General features: G+C 37.3%; 1 protein-coding gene across 1 annotated transcript in view; it reads right to left on the reverse strand.

Annotated features, from left to right (window-relative positions):
* The window catches only part of PDGFC (platelet derived growth factor C), a 136,039-nt gene that overhangs the window by 46,406 nt on the left and 64,574 nt on the right, over positions 1–25,059 (reverse strand). Inside the window, exon 2 of the mRNA XM_082314783.1 lies at positions 10,598–10,793. Coding sequence (XP_082170909.1) covers positions 10,598–10,793 — 196 coding nt within the window. The remainder of the gene's footprint in view (positions 1–10,597; positions 10,794–25,059) is intronic.

Consider the following 25,059-nt stretch of genomic DNA (forward strand, 5'->3'; position numbering starts at 1 on the left):
AGTAAAAAAGATTTTCCATAAAACTAAGAAGTCACTTGGAAAGGTTATTTTTCAAGGACTAGAAAATGGTTCACATCTACATGAAACATTTCCTTGTACTGTTTCACCTCCAATCTGTCTGTTTTCTGCCACGAACTTCATGTGTGGACCACAGATTTCTTTAGTACCCTGCACAAGTTATGAATTGAAATAATACTTCATTTAACAAAAATAGTAATAAGATAGAGTATCCTTATTGTGCTGCACACTAGTACTATTCTTCGCCCCCTGCCCCCAAAAGGAATCCCTGTACAATTTATTATTATTATGTACTTATGGTACACCACCACATGGAAATAGCCATCAGAATTCAGGGTCCTACTGCACTGGACACTATACTCTCCAAAGCACATTTTCTTTCATAAAGAGGCAGCCCATTGCCCCGGACAGCGTACCAGCTCAGTATGTATCCTACATCATATAGTACTACACTCTCCAGATTTTGGAGAATGAAATGCTTTACCAACTTTTTCCCAGTATTTCTCTGTAAACTCTGGTATATTTTATCTTGGGAATTACAGTGATCATGATAAACCACACGTTCCTACTGTACAGATCAATATTTTGGACAAAACCAAACACATTAGGGGAGCTCAGTGTTCACATCAACAGCCAAGGCTGTAAAGCATTCTTTCTAATCTACTATAAAATTTCTACTTCCACTCACACTGTTCACAGTAGTCAGTGTATCTGTTTCAGCTTCTGTGAATCAATAATCATGTTTCTACCATTGTTTTTCAAGCAGCATTTTAAATATTTATTCTAGTATCCCAAATGGTAATTTTGTTCTTCATGCACAATCCTTATATCCTGGAATGTAGCTATGGCTCCAGTCAATGATGTGAAAAATACTGGCTAAGCAATTTCCTAACAATATTCAAAAGCATATTTTAGAAAACAACAACAAAAAAGTTCCTAAAGGGCATTTTGAGCATGTGAAGATTTACCAAGGGCAGTGCAGGCAGTACCCCTTTCCCTCAAGCACCTTCTGATGATACAGCAGCATTACACGCCTGGTCAGGTTTCCCCTCTTCCTCTTCCCTCCTTCCTGCCTACCTCAATGGAGACTGGGGCTCTATCTATGTTTATTTAAATGAAAACACTTTTATTTCTTTAGATCGGCGATACAATAACATATAGTCTCTCGCCTGCTACACTAGCACACAGGATTTACCAATCCAGGACAGACCATTTGTCACGAAGTCCAATATCCTGCTTCAGGACAGGCTAGTAATTGCTACTTGAACAGAGAGTGAAAAATCCCTATAATGTAACTGAGCAGTCGCGTAACACTGCATGAGGCAGAAGAAATGTGTTCCCAACCCTAGCAGGAGATCAGTTTTCACCTGAAGAGTGTAAGGAGTTTCCTCTCACTTCAGTTTACCTAGTTATAAGTTAATGGTCATAAAATCATGCAGACCTATTTTTAATCCAGCCACAGCATATGAATCAAAGGCTAGTCTGAAACCATACTTAATAATTGCTGCTAGTTTACTGGTCTCTCTGTTCTCATGTTACTGTCAGGAAAGGAAGAGATCTATTTATTTTACCTTATAAAACCCCTAGGACACTCCCACAAGACCATCTAACCTTTTTTATAATAAGTAACCTTCCCTTTTGCAATTTCTCATGCACATGCATCTTCTCAGCTATCCCAGTGATCAGATGAGAACAGATTAATGTAAATTGCATTACATTTCACTTCTACTTTAACCTAATGGAGCCACATCAAGTGCGAGACAGGACTGTTACTGATTTATCTGACTGACAATATTTGCTGGCAATGCTATCTAACTACCATTTCACGTGAGCAATGTCCTTTGTTAAAATGTTGATGATACACGTAAAGAAGCGACCACAGCATCTAGGGAGAGGGAGAGAGGAAAGGAAGAGGACAAGGAGAGGAGGAGAAAAAAGAAAGGCTGCGTAACAGGTGAAGAAACACAACTGTCCGTCTAGGAATAGGACAGTTGGTATGTTTGCTATTCCTGCTGATTGAACGAGAGAAAGCTGCTTATAAGCCTGACGGTGAGCCTATGGGCTTAACTGTACTTAGACTTTCAGTAACCAGAAAACCTCAGGGAGGGAGTGCATGCTATGTATAAACCGGAATACATAGACACTACAAAGGGTAACTTTAGATTATGCTGCTGGGCCTGCCTTTGCAGCTCGCATTTTTCTTGACATCAGGACTTAAGAGAGCCCCGCCAGAAACCGCAGGTGGCTACAGGGTCTGTCTACATCCCTGAGCTCAGGTGGTGATGGCTCACAGTGCGTTTTTGTGCCCACTTATAACACACATTTACTTCTATTTTTTAATAAGTGGTGGGCCGGGAGCTCCCAGAGTACCCTAGACAGAAGCAAGATCCAGCAGTGCCACACTCATTTGCAAAGAAAATAACTTCAGTCTACACCCTTAGAAACACAGCCAACTACGGTAACATGAAACAATTTTAGAAGCAATAAATTAGGATTAGGACCGTTTACCAAAATATTTTGATACTGCGGACATAGTTTACTTTATTCAAACAGCTTGCTTGAGATTGAGAGGACCAGGAAGGAATTTTAAGGAGCCTAAAATGTTTTTTAAGTCAATGAGTGTAGTCTCCGGTGTGAAAAAGGAGTAAGGAATTATGTCAACTTCCCACTCATCAGCAATCACTCTCCTAACACTCCTCTGGGCTGTGAAAATAGATTTTAAATTACTTGCAAAGTAATATCCATTATAGCGTCCTCTAGAAACAGATACTAAAAGTGAATGCTGGATTTACTGTAAAGGAGGGAAAAGTGGGTGGGCAAGAATGCAGTGATAGCCCCTAAGTATGTGCAGCCTGTCCTTCTGATCACATCTTGTAAGATATGCTGTCCTCCCGCTCTGCTCACAGAAGCATCCCCTTCCTCATGTTGCACTCTGATTTGCTTAGAGAGTACAATTTTGCAGCTATAAACCCTTTCTGCAGAACTGAGTTTACTCTTTTTGAAGCTTAAGAAATGTGTATTACAGAGTAGTCTCAGTTATACCTGTGCTGCATCTTGGCTTTCCAATTTTTTTATCTTCTTTTACTGCCCGCAATATCTGCCTTGTCACCTTTACAAAACTGTTATCATGAAAGTAGTATTAAGCAACTTTTCATAAGCAGTTCAGAACCCCAAGGAATGTGTATACTTCTGGATACAGTGCACACCTCTGCCACAGTGTGAACTATGGACAGCAGCTAAACCAGCAGCTGAAACATGAGTTAGTGTTTGAATCATTTGATAATCAAAGAGTAATTTTTTTCTGGAATCATGGAAAATGCAAAAGAAAGAGCTTTCTTGAAAAAATAAAACAAAAAAAAAAATACAAGGAACCACACTTTTGTTCAATGAAATCAGAACAGAAAAGAAACAGATTCAGTTACTTCTTCTGATGTGAAAAAACACTCCTTTTTTCTTCAAAACATAGGAAAGCAGGATGCATGAGTCTATTGGACTCTTCTGCATTCATTAAATTGAAATAATATTGTTACAACTGAACTCACATGTAAGACATAACCTTTGTAGTATTAATCTTTTTTCTTTATATGTAAAAGAACAATTTTTAGATAACCAAAGGACTGTGGTCCGAAACTAATCTAACTTCTTAAAAACTTTGATCCCCATCCCCCACTCTCATCTTCCATTTAAATCCATTTAGCATTTAAACCTCTCTTGAACTGGTATCACTATTCAGTTGTACTGTAAATGGACTGAGCAACTAAAAATCAAAAACAAAAAAAACAACCTCACAAACACCAGATGAAATTACTCCACCAGCTGCCTTAAGGCAAGTTTTATGGTATTTTCTACACGCTGCTCCTAAAATGCCACCTTCCTGCCATGGGTAAAACATCAGTATTGCTACCAAGGACTTCAGCTTAAATTAGCTATTTCATAATAATTCCTTCCTATCAGTATTTCAATTAATCCAAGTCACTTGAACGCTAGAACTCATCCCAGCCTTTTAAATTATATGACCTCTTTTCAGACTTTGAATAAAAATGATTAACAAGTAATTTGTGCTTGGGGGCAGGGGGAACGTAAAAAAGAAATTGTGTTTGAGGAATGAGAGTTCATATGCTTTTTGTAATTCCATATATTAATGGAATCAATCCTAATCCAAATGGATCTGACTCACAGAACAGAGCTACAATAAATTTTAACTTTAGTATGACTTCACTTTTGCTGAAGAAGTTATAGCCAATGATAAGACATTTAATTATCACTGATATGTAGAGTCATCTAAACAGAGCCCAGTCCAGCTATATGTGTAGCATCTCATAAAAAACGGGTGGCTAAAATCAAACACACTGAAATTCTAAGGCAACAGCCATAAGAAAAGAGCTTTAAGGACTGGTCTTCACTATAACGTTCATCTCTGTTCTCAGAGTCTGTGGGGTTTGGTACTGACTGGATTTTTTCCAAATTTGAAGCTTTAAAAATTCTGGGGAACTCCTCACTGTCTTCTGAATTTTCAAACAGAGGCGGCAGCAGCAACTCCTGCTTCTTCAGAATAGTGGGTGTGGGGGAGAAAACAAAAAAAAAAAAAAAAAAAAAAAAAAAAAAGAAGCCCGAATCCCAGCAGCCCAGCTGCTTAGCGACATGAGTTGCCATGAACATCATCTGCACCAGTTCCTCTTTAAATACAGAGTTCATTTAAAGGTCTTTGTCCAGTCATTCAAAGCCAACTTGAACTTTGTACTTACCCGAGAGATAACTTCACCCCCTGTAATCACAGTCCACCAGAAGCATTTCAGGCTGCCTCACAGTAAGAACAGCCCATCAGTTGTCCAGAAAACAAGTTTCTTGGGAACTAGACCTTGATAAGGAACTCACTATCCTCAAAAGCCGCAGAATTAATATTTACTTTATGTGATGAGTTATACTTTTTTCTGAATCTGTGCTTTATATTAGTATGTTCTTTGCACATACATCAATATTGCCTCTACAATGCACTCAAGGCAAAACAAACAATGTATATTTTTTTTTCCCTGGGGGGCTTGGAGGGAGAGGGAGTAGAATTCAATCTTTCTAGAAGATGCTGAAGTTCTTCTTTCATGCATGCACTCTGTTGATGCCATAAGGTGCTTCCATGACAAGGGGCCAAACAAAAGTGAAATATCTCTCTTTTTTACTGAAGCACTTAGGAGTCACAGTTATGCATCCATATTTTACTCCACATGCTAGATGTACAGATTTGTAGTAATTACAAGAAAGGAAGCTGCACGTGGTGTAAGTTACTTGTTGTGTCTTATATCACACAGAAAGATCTCTTTAGAAAATTACATAACAAGATGTTTAGCCTTTTTATTGTGTTTACTGTAACTTATCACTGCATAGCATGCATTTAACACAATTTATGTCAAAAAAAGACAGCTAAGCAAGTATTTTCCTTCTTCATAGCCACTGACTAAAGACAGTGTCTGTATGTTTCTTCTTAATACACTTGTTTCAGTCTTGTCAGACTGAGCCAAATCTTCTAATTTTTTAACCCTTGTCAACAATTTCCCAATGATATATTCATTAGGAACACAAATGACTGCTGAAGCTGGTTGGATTACGGTTTCTACCACAGAAACTTGATGTTCCCTGAATGGGAGGGGATAGATTAGGCACAGTTCAGTAACAACAGATCTGAAGTGAAGGCAAATAGTTTACAGAAACATTAGGGAAAAGGGAGGTAGGCTCTGTATCTTAAAGCATCATCCTAAGAACCCTCAGAGGAAGAACATTCCTGGTATTAAGAGTTAAGTATTTAATGTGATGTGAAAAGGAAAAAAAAGTCACAGTACTACTCACATAGATTTTACCCCATGTTAGAACTGACAGCTGCCTTCAGCTTAACTAATTTTCTTCAGGCAAAAGTTCGACATATTGCACATATTAACTAGACAAGCTTGGGAATTCTTCCAAAACGTTATAGGTAAATGCTTCACTTATATAACTATATGAACAGATTCACATGTGCAGCTGCTAAAAGCCCTCCCTCTGCCCCCCCAAAAAAACCCCCACACAAAACAGACTATAGCTCATACTTCAAATTATTAGAGGACTGAAGCGAGTCAGGAATGAGTATAGCTATCCTAAAATGAAGACGATAGTCAAATGGCATCTATTATTCAACTATTGGTTGGTTCCACATTCTTTTACTCATGTATTTTATCCATATAATCTTATCTACAGTAATTGCACTTTGGATTTGTGACACATTTCTGTGTTTTATTATATATAATAAAAGTCAAACAGACTGTAATCATCTGATGATTAGAAAGAACAGCTGCAACCACCACTAAGATGAACAACTAGAGCCATTCCGTGCACAAGGAGAGAGCAAGTTTGGCACACTTTACTAACATAAGATTGATTTTTTTTTTTTTTTCTTTTCCTGTTGCAGCCTTGTGTTGTAATGTTCCAGTGTCCAATCTACTAACAACATCAGACTGCCTGTTAAAGGCAACTGTAGCATCCATGTTCTTCCTGGAAGAAAGCTAAACCTGCATCTTCCTGTCACAGAGGAGTTCATCCCAAAGCTTTTATCACTGCCTGTTCTCAGAGACAGAAAGCAACAATTTTGGATAACAAGCAACAACTGAGCAAAAAATCAGTCCCTCCTGGTCAAGGAGAGTTATGGCATCTCCCTGATGATAGGAGCTGTCAGGCACAGAAGTTTAATGGCCTCATGATTAAAACAGCGTTAAGGGGCTAGCATCATGAAAATAATGACCTGTCGTATCAGCTATCATATCAGCAGAAGAAAAGCTGCTTCTTTTCTTCATCAGAAAGGGTGGACATACGAATGTAAATCCACTATGCCTCTGTTAGTTAGAAATTCCCTTATGTAAGGAAAATTCACTGCCAGTTCTATCATCCAAACAGTATGGCACAGAACAGCCAGAAGATTGCATCCTTCTCCTTTTTTGTTTGTTTGGTTTGCTGGGGGATTTTTTTGTCCATAACCTTTTTCTTTTGCAAGTCAGCAACTGAAATCAAACAAGGTGTACAAGGCTGAAACTCCTGCAATATTGCAGAGAATTATATATCCGTATTATCAACTAAATAACCGAAATCTCCTCTGAGATACATGCATGGATCTATTTTCCAAGTAAACTGGAGTTTGTGTTCACTTTGGAAAGGACACAGTGGGATTCTTAACATTTTGCCCATAGAAAGGATACAGTGCATATGAAGTAGAACTATTGTAAAAAAAATCATTAGCTGTATTTTAAGCAATGCAGAAATGAACTGCAGAAATTTCAAGCACATCACAATTGTAAAACCAGGACAAAAATCACCTGGAGAAATACAAACAAAAAGTTGTTTGTTCTAAAAACCCTATAATTTAAACTTTGTTTCCAAAACATACAGAACACAGCAATCGTGTTTAAGACTGGTGAGAATTAGCACAACAATTAGGACTATGAGTGTTAATGCTGTTCCTGGTGAGGCTGGGTCAGGATGGCTGGTCATAAACATAGAATTTGCTGTCATGCAAATGCTTCACTTTAGTAAATACTCTAAGTTGAACTGCAAGTAAAAACAGAATGGAAAAAAAGCCATGCAGGATCACTCTAATTCAGATTCAGGAAAGTATTTAAAGTGGAGACTAGATTGGTACCTTCAATGCACTTGTAAAATATGATATTCATTCTAGATGAAAAGACCTCACAGAATAGCTTGAAATGTCAGAACTGACTTTGGAGAAATGCGAGTGTGGAGGTCAGGTCAGCCAGATACAGGCAAAAACTTGCCATAGCTTCAGGATACATCTCGGACATTTCTTATTCACCACTACCATTGTTTTCCTGTTATAGAACTACGTTAAGCACAAAAGTCTTATATAGCTGGATATGTTGGTTTGTTTTTTGTTTGTTTGTTTGTTTGTTTTTTCCTATGTGTGAGCAATATTTGAATTATTATGAGATTTAAATTATCTCAAACTAATATACTCAGCATATTCTCTCATCGGCCCAGTGAGCTGACACTACAGGGCGTTACAGCGACAATGGAGAAAGCTCTGGCATTGCACAGAATGTGCAGCTTAAGAAGCAGGTAGAGGAACTGAAAACTGCGGCCATGACCACTGCAGATAACTCATGAGGTCCTCTCATACACTATAGAAGGGGGAGAAAGATATCCTGGTACAAACTGTACACTGTAGCATAGAAAGTCTAACGTTACTTGGCTGCAGTTTTTACCTAGTTTCAGTCATAGGTCAGAACTAAAGGATCACTGTCAGGTACAGAGTTATCATACATTAAATTTCATGTCATATTTTATTCCGTCCTTTGTCATATAAACTTGCCTTTGGAGAAACTGTTGAGTACTCTACAGCAGCAATACTGATTTGTGTGTTTCAAGATGGCAGAAACACCGTGGAGTAATAAATAGTATGGGATGCAGTCAATAAAAACTCTTAGCATTTTTACAGAAGGTACTGGAAAAAAGATTAAGTCATTTTATTAGGAACTATAAGAGATAAGAAATGCAAGACACAACTTAAAAAGAGATATTACTTTGATAACTGGTAACTTACTTGGCCTGTATAGAATTGTTTTACATCGTTAAACTCTCTGTGTTTTAGTTATTTCCTCAACTTGTCAATTATTTACATTCCCTTCACATCAAACAAGGTACACTTTCTCTTTCTTTACTGAGTTTGTTACTGAATTTAAATTTCATAGGAACCCTAGCTATGTTTTTTCTTTTGGTTAAAAACAACAATATAATTCTTTTTCAGAAGGTCATATCTTCCAAGCAGAAAAACCCAATGTATCCTCAAAAGTGCACATATTAGGAGTTGCATTCATACACCTTCCTAGTATCCCTGCACAAATGCGAGTACAATAAGATTACGACCAAGTGAAGATTATGAGTGACTTATTACTGTTTCTTAATTTGACCAGTACTTTTGTATTCAGCACATTGTTTACTTAAAATAAATGTACTCCCATTAAAATACTACTCTAGTTATAATATTAAAAATACTTTAACTTATCTTACTTTTTTCTTTGCAAGTGGACGAATGAGTCACCCTACCTGGATTTTCTTTCACTTGCCACTTCACTCTGCCATATGCAAAGAAAAGAAAAAGCAAGCTAAGTTTTCATTTAAAGAAAAGAATTATTGTGCAAAGGGAGTGCACTCATCTGAGCAAACACATGTTTATAGTACTTAGTATTTTAATTATATTTGACATGGCCTTGACAATTACTCCCTTCAGAATTATGAAAGAAAGATATCTGTCCATCTGTTATGAACCTCAGCTCCCAAATTAAGGATAAGTGCAAAAAATCTCTAAGAAATTAAAATTTGTTATCACAAGTTGATTCAAGACATAAGAACAACTGAATATCAGTTAATTAGAAAAGCTGAAAGCAAGACTCAAATCAAATGTGTATACAAGGTACTCAAAAATAAAACCCCAAACAGAAAAAAAAAAAAAAAAAACAACCAAAAAACTACTTTGAAAGAAAAATCTTGTGTGAAGGACCTCTCCAGGAACACATCAAAGGAGGATATGCCATTCAAATGACATATTTTATCTGTTAATTTACTGAAAAGAGTTCAGACAACGTACCACTGTTCACACATTGGGTTTTTTTACGATGTGTTGCTATGATGGCAGACAGATACAGGATACAGGCATTTAGGAACTCTCCCCTTTCACCCACCCACAGGAAGCATATATAATGTCCGCCCCTACTGCCTCACAAAATATCCAAAACATGATCAATCAGATGGCTTGGTTCAGAACTACATCCATCCTGATGCCTGTTATGTCACGGTTGTTTCTCTCCCAAACTACAAAGCCTTTGGCTGCGAAGCATAGGAAGGAAATACAGATTCCACAGGTCCTACAGAAACCTGTGCCAGTGATTGAGCAGGCAGAATACTTATTGAAGTTGGGGAAAAAAATAATACCATTGAGGAATGTCAATTAATGCAATACTGTAAGTGCTGTTTTTCATAGAAAACTGAGAACTTGACCATTAAAGGCCATTAAAATATTGTGCCGTAGGGTGGGTTTTGTTTGGTGGGCGGTTTTGGTTTTTTTTTGTTTGTTTGTTTTTTTTGGTTTTTTTTTTGTTTGTTTGTTTGTTTGTTTTGGTTTTTTTGTTTTTTTTCTTTAACAGGGATGTTGTAGTTTGTGTCATGACCTGAATTCCACTTCAGGTAACTTGCTTACCCAAATTTTTTCTGTAAAAATTAAACATTAATTCCTCTAACATTCTGTCAAGAATATTCTCCCAGGTGTCAAAGCTTTTATTTGAGAGAGTAAATATTTCACATTTTTATATCATAATGTATCTGTGGCCCAGATACTGAATGCAGAAGGAAAATGGGGGGACCCCAAAGCTTTCAAACATGAAATTCTTCTCTACCACTGCAAAAGAAAATCATAAACTAATACTTTAAAAGATGCATTTTATAAATATATTGACATGCAGGTGTCACATTTCTGCAAAACTCAAGCAACACTTTTGTTCCACCCCTTAAACCCCCCTTCAGATTTTTCTGAGTTAAAGGAAAAGTAACTTACTTGCAAATGTCATCTTCTGGGTCCTCAAGCCCAAATCTTTCATCAAAAGTAAGCTGTATCCATACATTTTCATCTACTGCTACTAATCTCCACACTAGTACAGTATTGCGTGGGTATGTGTGTGGAAACTTGGGGCTGTGAATACTTCCATTAGTAGTCACAGTAATTATCTTCTCATGCTGAGGATCCTGCACGCCTATAGTAAAGAGAGAAAACAGATGCATCAATACTCATTTCTTCTCCTTTTCCTAAAGTGTTTGTATAGTATGCACAGATAAAGACACTTTTGTTCTGCTTGCTTTGCTTCATCTTGCAAGGAATTTCTGCTTGGAAAATCTATATAGCAACAACAACCCAAAAGTGAAAAGTATTACTTTGCTGGCAAAAAGTTATTCAAACCCAAGCCTCAACTGCTGTTCAGAAAGCAGAACAGAAGTTCAAGTGGAGATAAGAGAAATGTGACGGCAAACACCTGAATGCAAGACTGGACTCCTCACAGAAGCCCAGAAGCCCAAGGGACTACATCACGCAGCCTGCTGGTGCTTTCAGTTCTTTATTACCGAAGAGCACACAGAGATCACATGAGGGTACAGGGAGAGGTCTGCTCACACCTACCACTGAAGCCATGGTTTAAATTTGTTTCTTGTTAAAGGAGACCGTCCTACATTTATTGAGTCCAGTGATACGGATTTTGATAGCTGCCTCCTTCCTGAGGGCTGTATCAGAACAAAGTTATCCCGATACAGGAATGAAACTGGGACAAGCTTGGGAAACTTGGGAAAGTCACCAAGTGTAAGATATTAGGCATTCACTGACAAGCCTCAATTGAGGGCATTCCTCAAGATTCTTCACAGCATTGTTAGACTAAACACATGCAAAATTAAATGAATGTTTTACAATGTGGCAGCAAATGAATTCAAAAGAAACAAGCTAACTGCATTTGATTTTTAAAGCTCACAGTAGCACTTAAACTACTGAAAAGACCTCTTCAGGTTACGGATTCATAACTGTGAGGAGTTACCAAAAGGAAAGGACTCGGTGAGCAGCAGCTGTGCCTTTCAGAGCCCCAACAACTCTCTTCACAGTAACTCAAGAAAACTCATTCTCGAGTGCCCAATATTCACAGGAATTCACATTCAGCAGCTGGAATCAGCTCATATGGGGTATTTAGCTGCAAAAAAACAGGCATTGCCCTAGTATGGATACATTTTAATATTGTCACATACAATGACGAGATCTCTATACTACAAAATTTGATTCCATCAAATGAAAAAACCCTCCTTATGCTATAGCACATGGCTTTTACTATCTTTGGCTTTTTCTAAAAACCTGTATACAGTCAGGTTTGACATTTTGGTGAGTAAATCGCAGGAATTCTCAGAGTTACCTATTAATTAGTAACAAAATAAGATTGTAGTTTTGTACCGGAGAGTTATTAATATTATTTTGTTTTCAGCTATTCATTGTCTCTTGCAGTTAGATACTTTTATCTTATTTTTCTGATCGATTTATAACCAGGATTATTATGAACATAAGACACATGATTCAGTCTACAATGAAAACATACACTGCAATTGCAGCTTATTATAGCTACATGTAAAGGCTGACAGCCAAATAAATATACTGCAAGAAAAGAAGGCCATAGAAACAGCAGTGCTATTTTAAAAGAATTAATCTATACTTAAATGTAATTTAAAGTCTGACAGACTTTTGCCTTCTATTCTGATGGACTGGTGCCTTCTACTTGTGGTATGAAAATGGTAAATTTTCTTTTAAGTGGAATTGCTGCTTATATAAAACTGATGGAGTGTGGTCTTGCCTTGCAGAGGACTGCCTGTCTTGTGTACAAGTAACACAGGACAGCATGCAGTAATAAGTAAAAAAGCACAAAAAAAAGGCAAAAGAAACAGATTCCTAATTTAGACACTTCATTGGGCTTTTGTTAGCTGAGTCACAAGCATTTTTCTATAATGTACAGCATGTCAGCCGAGCACTGCACGCTAAACACGGGAGCCAACAATAATAAAAATTACTTTCCCAAAGATTAGTACACCAGAGTGCTATTTCCAAAGTATGCAAAGGACCACCATTTCAGATAAACATGTCAACGTGTGGTGTCTGACGACACTATAGTCAGTTGTTGGTTTTGTCTTTAAAAGCACACACAGGATTACAAACCATGTTATATTTCACAACACATTAAGAAAGTGTTTTCTTTTGTATCATCAAGACAATGATAACAACAGCAAGTAAGGACTGTAAGTATTCCAGGCATATCAAATGAGAAATCAATAAAAAGGGGCAAAGGAAAGAAAAGGCATATGGCAATTTAGTAAACAGAAGTTGCAGCATCCCTGGTGTCTTCAGCTCCTCCTTTTGTAAAGAAAAAAATATCTATTTACTTTAGCACAAAACAGTGTTCCATGAACATATCAAATTCCCCCACACAACGCTTGCTCCATTTCAAATATTTGCTCTCGCACAGTGGAATTTCTTCTCTTACAAAAGAATTATTTTGTATGACTACAAAGGCAAGTAATTGCTGTCACTGGAGAACGAAGCTTGTTATTTGTCTTCAGATAAGCCGCAATATTCCTTTTTGTTCATTCTACATAAATCGTACCACTGTACCACAAAAAGCTAGCCTTTTCCTACTGAGTTCATGCATGTTCTGAACATTTCTTTTGAGGAAGTTGTGTGAAGAGCACAGCTACCTGAATGTAGCTAAGATGAGACTATAGTCTCTGTTCTTTGTGGAGTGACTTTGCAATTCCTGGCTTTATTTTAGGGATAAATCAGTCCTAGTTACACTTAAAAGAGAGTAACAAGTTCAGTCAGGTTTACAGTGGTCAGCTGTATAACTCCAAAGCTATATACATTGCTGCTGTGATCCATCTGCCTTTCTATTAATAACCATCACCTGCACTCTGCCTCCCCAAAAAAAGAAGGAAAAAAAAAGATTATTACTGTACAGACAGCATTGAACAACCCTGAAGAATCAGTTTAGGCAAGTAGTGAGGTAGGCAAGGCACCACCTCAGCCAAGGGGCAACAATACCACGCAAGGGAAATGGGGACAGGCAAGGACCAAAACAATGTATTTGCATCTTCAGTAAAAAGCTTCATCAGAAGATGGGCAACTGAGACCACCTGCAGTGGAAAGTCCTGGAAACAGAGCACACTAGATGGGAAAAAACCCTAAGCTGACCCAGTGATATGACACAGTTACGCTTATTAGGAAAGGACAGCACACACTTAACAGAGCCTGAAGTTGAAGAATGAGTCGCCGCAGTCGTCTTTGATGTGGTACAAGATGCTATCACCAGATTTATATATCTATCAATGTAGAAAGTCTGCCCCTGAAAATTACAAGATTCCAGGCATTCTGAAAGCACGGCAGTGCCTAACCCTTCCACCGACATGGTAACACAGATGAAAAACCACAGTATCACCAAACAGATCAGCAGATGCCACTGTAAACTGAAATTAAACCCACCGACTAGACAAGCTCATTCCTGCCTACTTCAAAGTAGGTCTCTTCCCCCATGGGCACAACACATTTCACAAAGATCAGCGCTGACACTTTTTAAATATAGCAAATACCTCTTTCTTAGTACATCGTAATCACTACATTTTAGCAAGGGTCATGGGTAAAACTCAGACAAATCACATACAGTTCAGGAGACAGACAAGGAGCTGCAGAAGAAGAGAGGAGCACCACGGGTGGAGTAACAGCCTTGGCCCAGATTCACTTAAAGGCTGATTCACTTAAGAGATCACACAGTATTGGTAAAATTGATTTTTAAAACTTTTTGCTAAACCTACACTAATTTCACAACAGGACAAGATGAGCGTACTGCTAATCACGCACTGTTAATATATTATTTGGTGCATTTCATTCAATAGCCCTTAATTATGAAAATCAACTTTTAGGCCTTCAGAAACAGCATTAGCTCACTTGTGGCTATCGCTGCTTAAAAAAAAAAAAGCCAAATTCAAATAGAAGAAAAGTTTCAACTCTAAATATTTACCAATTAATATTAGAGCTTTTTCAGATATGTAGTAAAGTTGCAGTACGTGTGAGTCCTCTGCTTTAAAACTCAGAAACAAAAGATGACAGTAACTACTTGTTCGTTACCACAGAACTTCGGAAGGAAGCAGGTTTTTTTAATTAAAGTAATCGAAAGGATTTCCTGACAACAGTCCCATATAATTTTTACAACACTCCACACATGTATAGAAACCGAGACTTTGTAGAAGAAATTCTTTGAAATGTAACGTAACATGCCATTTCTTCCTCTTTCACCAGACTTTCAAAAAGCAGTAAGCCTACTTTCAAAACTAGTAACTCAAGGCATACAGGGGTACGTCTTTCTGTCCTCTGTCTCTGGTTCAGTTGCCTCCAGGCACTTCTCAGCTATTATCTGAATGTAACAGTCAAAATGAAATTTAACTCTTTGGCTGGGTACAAAGGAAAAGCTGGAAAACGGTCTGTTACTGGCAGAAAATTGAGGACAAATAGCTCTGGTATCATTTGTATGTAAAGTGGTATCAGGGCAAAGCCACTCAAAATCATACAAATGCTGCTTTGAAGTGACCTCTGGAGATCTCCAGTCCCAGCTCCTGCTTGGGTTACTATTCCTGCTCACATCACAGCAGCTCACGCATTTGAGGGTTGGCATTTTCTAGCCAACACTCAAAAACCCCCACGGATGGAAACTCCACAGGGCCTTGGGATAACCTGTTCCAGTGCTGTACTGTCTCCCTAGGTAAGATGTTTTTCCTAATGTCCAAACTGAACTTCTCAAGCTGCAATTTTTAGCCATGGGGGTTTCAGAGCTTGTTTTGTTTTTACACTCTGTGCCACTACCAGGGAGAGTTTAACTTGATCACCCCTGCAACTGCTCCTCAGGCGATTGGGGGCCTGCTATTAGACTGCCCCATAGCCTTCTCTTCCCCAGACTAAACACGCCCAGCTTCCTCATCCTCCACTCACTGCCTGCCACCAACTAGATGTTGAGCCTTCAAGCCTGGCAGTCCAGCCGATTTTCAACCTACCTAACAAGCAGTCTGTTCTTCCAAACCGTTATGCCTCAAGTACCACAAGAAATGCTTTTGAAGCACACAGTGTTTGTTTTTATCATCACCTTTTCAAGTAGTGAGCAAAAAAAATTTCATACAGGCTTGCTGTATCTATCTCCTAAGATAGCTTTCCTAAGTGGTATGGTTTGCGGCTTTTCTGGGTTAAATCTCTGAGACACATCTAGCCTTCTGTGGATTTTCCATTTTGAGTAGCTTCTATGCTTTGATACAGCTACCTGTTTGAAATCTTGACATGATTCTTCAGGTATTAGTAAGAAATAAACATAGAGAGATGTGCACATACCTGTAATACCCACCCGCGCATATAATATACACACATGACATGTTAACTATCACAATATGATAAATTAAACTTCTAACTAGAAACCTGCTAATTTACAGACTTACTAACTAAATTAGCAAATGTAACAAATACAAACATATAAAGTATTATATGGATGTAAAGCAACAAGTTAGAAACATGTAGGAGAAATATTACATCTTGTTTAGATTACTCCTTCCTCTGACACACACTTACCTCACACACTTGAAAAGGCATGTAAAAAAACTCCAGTTCACACAATTCAAAGTGAATGTATAGAGGATGGTATTTGGTGTTTAAACCCTACAATTTAACCTATTCCTTTTTTCTTCAGTTACTATTTTGAGTTTAAACTTGTACTGTTACCGTAGGCACTGAATATCATACACTATTTAACTGCTGGCTAAAGGTCTTTCTGCTGAAGCTGTGTAAAGAACATTATGTCAAGGACTGCACACAGATGAAGTGAGCAGAGAAGCAAAAGCTTTCTTATCAATCTTCAGGAACCCTAAGTTTTGGCAGTTGGCCCAACAGGGAAGGACAAAAGGAAGAAAAAGAAAAAGAAAAAGAAAAAGAAAGGAGGGAGAAAAAAAAAAAAAAAAGAGAGAGACATCACTGGAGAACAGAGCATGGAACTGTAGTAACAGATTTAATAAAGTTTCCGAACAGCTGCATGACTTAACGTCTTGCAGAAGATAATCATGACTAATCATACACTAACAAACCTTCTTTGATTCCAAATTGCATCAAGAAACAAAAATGAGTTTATACTTTTACTTTACAAGTTTATGCTTTATAACCTTCAAGTGTTCTGCCAGCCCTTTGCCTAGTACTCTGGCTTCTGCTCAAAGAAGAGGATGGCAATTAAACAGGGGGTTTTGCACACGGTAAATCTTCTTGCAATAAAAGTAACCTCTATTGAGATCTGTTTTCAGACCAAACTCTTTTGGAAGGCAGTCTTGGTCCTGAACTTCTCAATATCTTTTAAAACTAGATAAATACTACATTTTAGCCAAGATAAAGAATTCCTTTTGCTAAATGTTAGATGAGGTAACTTTTTGGTGTTATCACATGCTTAAGATCTAATTATTCTAGAGTGTTTCAATAAGCATTTATTCCAACGTCCACAGGTAAAGTCTTGGCTGCACTGGAATCAATATTAAAGCTCCTGCTGATCTGAATATGAAAGGAATTCCGTCTATATTAAACACATAAAGCTGTTGGAATAATTATTTTATAATGGACTGATAATAATATAATCTGCTGTTTTCAGTCATGGGCCAATAATTATCCTGAAAAAAACAGGATTATTAGTATGTTGCATACTCATATAATAAATATACATTCCAGTCATTCAAAAATTAACAAAAAGCTCTGCAATATGACAATTAGCAGTTAAACTTATTATAGCAATATCCTTCTTTTCTTTTATGGATAAAACAAATGTCAAACTGGTCCTTTTCATAATATTTTTTCACATTTGTTCTTGCCTCGGTTTTTTCCTAATAACAATATTATACGGTAAGTAGCTATCACATAACATACGGACTCTAGTCAAGGACTGCTCTCTATCTCTGTACTTTTCCATTAAACTGCTAGCTTGAGAGACTTGAGTCATCTCAGACAGATAAGTCATCACTTAACGAAAGAAAATTCTGGCCTCTTTCCCCAACCCAAAACTATTTAGATATTTAATGAATTATTCCAGAATCATGAGTTGTGCTGGAGGTACAAATGAAGAGGCAAGGATATAACATTTCCAGCAGAAAGTGCTGTGGGAGTTTTATGGGCGCTATATTATAGTTAATTCCATTAAGAACAGAATTATTTGTAGGTGCACTGCTATACAGAAATGCAAAAGTATTGATAACTGTAAAAGCATACATATTTAAAAGATTACAGGCTGGATATTAAAAAGTCTCCTTGCCAAATACAGGCAGAATAAAACACTGAGAAGCTAATCTGATTCCACATTTGTACTTTGTAAGCAAGAAGAAAGCACATCAGGCTATCACCAATGCACAAACTTTTAATATTTAATGTTATTTTCTGAAGAAATAATCTTCAAGAGAAGAATAATTCTTATTCTCTATTTTTTATTAGTCATATATGGTTTGGATAACAGCTAGGCATTTAACTCTCATCTATATGCCACTACTGTATTATATCCAGTAGAAGAATCATTCAAAGTTGACCAGTGAGGATGAATGAGATAGAACTAAAAATATTTTTTGTATGCACAGCAAAAGAACAGCTGTTTATACCCCTATTTTTCTTCACTTTAAATGATTCACAATTCATTTACAATACGGTCTCTAAATGCCCAAGTAGTATCTGGAACTGTGATGACAAGCAGAAGCCATAACAAGATGTGTAACTACTCGAACTAATTTTTTAGTTCCTAAGGGGGGAGGGATGGAGAGAGAAAGAATGGAAAGGAGAGGAGAGAAAGAGGGGAGAGGAAAAGGAGGAAGAGGAAAAAAAGGAAAAAAAACCTACCGTTCTGAATGAATCACTTCCCCTGCCTTTTCAAGGACTGGCAGCTCGTAAATAGCTCCATCATCAACAGTATCAAGGGCAGACAATAGATGTAATCAGCTTAAATACCTGGCCTTCACCCATCAACAACATGAGGTCATCACAACTTCCTCATCTTCCTACAACAAAACCTCTTCTTCCACTTCCTCATCTTCCTACAGCAAGACTTCTCTTAACATTTTTCTTTTTTGCTATATTCCAGAGCATCAATATGTGACATAATATTTTTGATGTTTTCTGTAGCCTGTTTTCCCTTCCCCTGCAGAAGGGGGAAATGTTTTACATATTCTGCGCTCAGAGGTCCCTCTATGCAAGTTGAAACAAAGTATACAGCAATGGATCCATTTCCCAGGTGTATCTTGTGGAAGACCAGAACAGCAGGAGGTTCAGCCTTACTTAATAACGAACAAGTAAAATGAGTAGTCCTCAATGACAGCGAAGCTCAGGAAGGGGCAAGCTTTTGAAAGCTACTTACCCAGGTTTTAACAAACACATTATTAAAACGGTCTGGGATAGGAGAAATTGCAAGTCTCCTCGGAAAAGTACAACTGACTATACATGAAAAACGTTGTCAATAGAAAAGACATGCTGTAAGATTTAATGCTGAGAGAGACCAGGAAGGAAGAACAAAGAGTAAACCAGGAAAATGGTTGCCCGGCTGGAGATATTTGTATCTCCTAAGAGATAACAAAGTTATTTATTTAATTTATAAAGAAAAAAAAAATGTATTTTTAAAGTCTTACGTTATTGGGAGGTTTGGGTGGAAAAGTTAGTGAATATTTTCAAATATGTAATCTTTCCAATTCTTCTGCTACTCAAAATAGTTTGTGTTTACTGGATTTTTTGGGGTGGGTTTTTTTTTTCCTTTCCTAAAGGAAACTGATTTATCAAAGCTTTGAAAAAACTTAACTAAATTCTTAAAGGTAAACAAACATCAACAGAAATTATAACTAAAAGTAGTATCTATGGCAACAACAGAAACTCAAATGAATGTGAAAAACATCACATACAAATGCTCAAACCTAGCACTTGCAATTTGTTTTCAGTTTTATTACAACAGCACTTACAAGCTACATCCAAAATTAGCTTTGTTAGTACTAGAGGCCACACACATGCCCACACAGTATCAGTCAGTCTGTCTTGAAAGACTGTTCATACCAGCCAAGGTAGGAAGGGACAGGGAAACAGAGCAGTATTACCCCGATTTTTCAGACTGTGCATGGCACAGAGTGGGTACAAGTGCAAGAAAATAACTTCAGCAAAACGATGAAATGAACCTGGATCTCCTTTCATCTCAGTTAAAAGCATTAGTTTCAATGCCATCTCTTAAAACCTACTTGTATCTCATTTTCTAAAACTAGCTATGGCTCCCTGTATGCTTTTAAATGCTTGTGATTCATGTCCTTTACAGAAAAAATCCTTTAAAATCTGACCCATTTGAAAATTTCACTTGATCTTAAGTCAGACTTTGTTGAAAAGCAAGGCTTAATTTTATTATGCCCCTTTTCTTTATGGTTCCTTCAGTTTATATTGTGCAGCACTTGTTAAGAGCAGATACTAGTAAACATTTGGGAAAAAGATTATCCATGGTCCATGTGGAATTCAGTCTGAATAAATAGACTCTATGGATACGGTATGTGTTAAACAGCTACATCTCATTTTAGGTATTATTCACAATGAAAAATATAATCCTGTCCTGATCGTGTTTCAAGAGGGAAAATAAAGATAAAAACACTACCCTAATCTTTAGAAATACCAGTCCTGAAATGCTTTGGTTTGCTTTTTCCATTGTTTTGCTATTTGTGTGGATTTTATTTTTTTAATTCTTCACACAGTAGAGTGCTATAATGATAGCAATTCAAATATTTATGAAGCTCATCAGTCATATGTCAAATTCTGAAAAGAAAGTGTTGTTCAAGACAATTTTGAAAAGTGTTACTGTTTAGCTATATGAAAATATAACTCTGGTTAACATTTTTAGTCAGCAAATTACAGTGATGAAGTTATGTAAGAGAAGACACAAAAGAAAACCAAAGATTTAAGGGTTTTGTACGCTGCAGTTGAAGGCCTGACTGCAGCACACGTAGGGCTAATTTTAACTATAGAGCAAGAGGAACTGTAACAATGAACCCAATGTGGTATTCAGTTCACTGTCAAAAATGCAGAGGGTCCTAAGCAAACTACAAAGTTTGTGCCAAACTCTTGGTACAGAAATAACATTGCTACTGGAAACTCCAAAAGCCAGCCTAAAGCTGCCTCAGGCTTACATTACGTATACAGAAAACGTACCTCCAGCATATCCTCATGTTAAAAAGGCAAAAGAAACAAAGAAAGTACTACAAAGAAATTATTTGGCATATGTTTACGTATTTTCTGAACGGGACTACACTATACTTCCAAATTCAGAGACAAAAAAACATTACATGTTTAATATCCATTAATACAAAAAAGATTTTAGCTGGTGTTAGCCTGCTAAAACGAAGCTTTTGGAAGAATATAGTGCCTTCATCTCATTAAAATTTGATTGCTAGAAGATGATTTGGCAGAAAGTGACCATGCAATATCAATACTGACCTGCAGAGATGAATGCAATGCAACCGTTATTGAACTGGAAGAACTTCAAGCAGACAGAATTCAGCACAAAATCAAATTTGAAACACTCATTTCTAGTACCTTTGCATGGAAGATTAAATCATGCAACACTCTAGAAAAGTACTCTTCCAGAAAGAGGACTGACATGTCTAGAAGCAATTCAGAAAGGAAGCACAAGCCCAGATACAAAAGACAGTCTGTCTTTCTGCAAGGAGAAAATGAGAAGGTTTTGTACAGTATAAGATCACCATACAGAGGAAGAATACGTTTTACAATTCCTTCTGTTAGCCCACATCTCTGATTTTGCTGGTTATTGAACTCACGTGTATGTGAACACCAAGGATATCTTTTATAGACAGACCACAATAATAAGAAATCAGTACTTAGAATATCTGATGATAATTTTCTTAGGATAGGATAAAGTTTCTAGCTTCAGTGACAGAACTCTTGCCATTCTCTCTAAATTTAGCAAGTAAATTACATGCCATTTTCAGTTAATTGCAAGTGGTATGAGCCTACCTGCTCTGTCAGCCTTTATTCACACCAGGGACTTCATGGAAGTCAGATGAACAATCTTCGCACGTTTGTACACAATTTATCCTTACTTTACCCTGACCTTTCTATTTTTCTAAAGACAGACCATAAAGGCATACTAGAGCAGCCGTAAGAGATCTATGTCCCATAGCATGTGCAATACAGTAGCCTATTTTAAGTAAAACCGCTTCCAAAAGACCCTTTTGCTAATCTAGTACAGCAGGTGTCCTTGAGGAAGACTAACAGCAGGGCCCTGAGGACCATCAGAGTCACAACTTACGCCACTGAAAAGATTATACGCAGCGTTGTGGTCTTCAGAAACCTATTGGTATACTGATTTAGGCTTCATTCCCCAGTACTGCCGCTATGCACCTTATTTCACATGTTAACTTAACATTTTATTTATTCACATACAATTTATTACTTATTTCACACACAAAGCTCAAGCTGTTGTCACTAGATCTTCTGACATTTTTTTCTGCCTACTTTTAATATCAAAATCTTCTTACAGAGTTACGTTTAACTTAAGATGAAGAAGCCTTACATGGAATCATCCGAAAAAGCTCCACAGCTGTAAAATGAAAAGTGAGATTTGGAACTCTTAAATCACTCCAAAAGCCCTAGTTTCAGATAAGTTTTCCATTTGTCAACCTTTTTAAAACTACCCAAGGGAACTGTCTGTGGTGTTCCCAAGGGTCTTGGCAATGCTGTACAGAGATGTATTCCTTTAACATGGTTTGCTCAATCACAGCATCGCATCAAAAGAAATCCAGCATGCCAGGTATGCTGCTTTCCACAATAGTCTTATCCTCAGTGTTATTCAGGATCATGTTTAAGTAACAGATCAGTACTCAGCCAGATCTGTCACTTTACTTTTTAAACTTTAACCCTTGCCAAACCATAGCATTCTTCAAATTCTTCGGAAAACACATATAGGCATATGGGAGGGCTGGGGGAAATGAATGGTTAAAATGCATTTTGCACAATTCCCCTGCACTCCTGGAGAACAAGCAAACAGTATAAAATGAGATCAGACCTATAGCCTTAGTAGCGCAGGTTGATGACTGCCCCGAGGGGACTGGCTTCAGTTTAGACAACATGGCTTTGGTTTAATATTCAATGGTAGAACAGTGACACACCTTAGTAGTGCTCTCTTGCCCAATTTGGATATTGGAAGCCCATCTGTCCACCAATAAATAAGAGCTGCTTCACTGATAATTTATCCTAGGTCAGCTGTATGCTAGGTCAGGATATTTCATGAAAACACCTTCCAGTCTCTTCACGCACTTTTTGGAAGATGTTTTGGATGCCTGTTATGGCATCCTCGCTTGAAGTCCTTGAGGTGGAAAGTGGAACTATTAATTTCACAGGCACAGAACGGCATTTGTTAACTATAGTTTGGACAAGTTGAATTTAAAGTTCACACCACATTGCATGAGCCTCAAGGTAAGGAAGAAATTAAATCCCAGGACTCTACTAAAACAAGTAAAATTAAAAGGATTTTGCCCTAGTTACACTTGGAATCACTGTAGAATGACTTGAGTGTTAATCCCCATGCAGTAATTGTAAAAGAGAATTATATACTTTAAAATAGAACTGTAGCAACTTCAATGAATTGAAATTGTGCCTTATATTAAGGCACTGCATTTTTCCAAGGCACAGCAGCAGGTTACTATACAGAAGAGAACAGCTTTTATAAATAACCACATCCTGATGCACATTTCATTTACAATTTTATGCCTAAGAATTCCAATGTGTTCCCAACACAAGGTTTCAACACTAGTAGGTGAGGCCGGTAATTCAATTGCAAAACAAACAAGATAGGAACATCAAGCCCTCAAGCTTAGGCTCTCATGTAAGCCAGAATGAACAAAACAATTAATATATGCATAATCTAATCCAGCACCACAATTAGTGGGGCATTTGAATCACTTGGTGATAAATGGTCCACGTGCATATCTCAAGCACACGATGGCTGAAGAGGAAAGAAAGTAAATATATTTTTCATATCTAATCAGTTCCCCTCTGCAGAATTTCAGTAATATCAGTGTCTACAAACTTTGATGATCCATAATTTTGTTTACTTAGTCCACTATAGCACCGCATGAAAAACAGTTCTATACACACAGGAAGTTTAAGACAAATCTGAAATTTGGCTATTCAGTGCTTATTGAAATTTCTGGCCAAGTTAACCTTATCTTCTTATTTCTAGGCACCTTAGCTGAAGTCTCTTTTATGAAAAACTTGCACAATTAAAAAAAAAAAAAGGTCCAAAGTGCTATAGCAGCTGTTTGAAACTGAAGGCTTGAAGTTAAGATTATAATATGCCACAGGTAAAATATTATCTGCACATCAAAGCCTCGCTGCTGTAAAGAAATATGAAGCACTGGATGCCAAATGTTGACTGCCTGCACTCTGAAGCTGAATAAGAGAGTAAAGATTCCTGAGTGAAAATCAACTGAGAACATACTTGTTTAGGTTTGGGTTTTGGTTTGTGTTTTTGTTTTGGTTTGGTTTGGTTTCGTTTTTTTGGGGGGGAGGGGGACACGGGGACACAGTCTTGTTATTTTTATTGTTGGGGTTTTTTTTAATACAGTGTATTAACATTTTAAAAATATTTCCGGAACTAAGTACAGTGAATAGTCTTGGTCTCCTGCAGAAGCAGACAAGTTAAATAACATCCTTGGTAAATCTGTCTTGATGACTGCCGATTTTACTCTTTGAGGACTCCTTCCTCACTGACTGGACTTGAGGGACATAATTTATTTGCTTCTTGCTGGTTGTAATTTAAATTAACACAATTTGTTTGTGTAGTGACAGAATGATGAATTTAGGTTCTGACAACATTATTCTCTCAGAAGATTATTTTAAAACATGGGCATTACATGCAATTTTCCTGAGGATGCTCAAAAAAAAAAAAATGCAAGCAAGGTTCAGAGTCATTTTTTAAATCAAGAGATGTCTTAAGTTCACCTCACTTAGGTGTAGGTCTTCAACGAGCCTTAGGGCATGAGAAGGTGAAGAGCAGAAAGAGGAGGAGGATTGGTATTTCATGGTATTACCTATTTACATAGAACTAAATGTTATGAAACAGTTGATTCCATTGCAAGTGTAATAGTTCCTCTGCAGGGAGAAAAGTTTCCAGAACAACCTTTGCATTGAGGTGCCCCTGTTAAAAGAAGAAAGGCTGAGCCACAAGGGATGAAAAAAAACATATTTCACTTTAAAACAGGACTTCTCTTTTAAAGCTAGTAAATACAGACTTGCTAACAGGTATATGTTCCTTCATATGGTAATAACTTTACTCTGGTTTCAAATCCTGTTTCCACCAAACCATTATTTTAGAGAGAATTGGAGCTCACTCTCTATTAAAAGTAATTAGACTAACTCTTTAT

Source organism: Platalea leucorodia (assembly GCF_965183815.1).
Source record: "Platalea leucorodia genome assembly, chromosome: 6".
In the NCBI taxonomy this organism is placed as follows: domain Eukaryota; kingdom Metazoa; phylum Chordata; class Aves; order Pelecaniformes; family Threskiornithidae; genus Platalea; species Platalea leucorodia.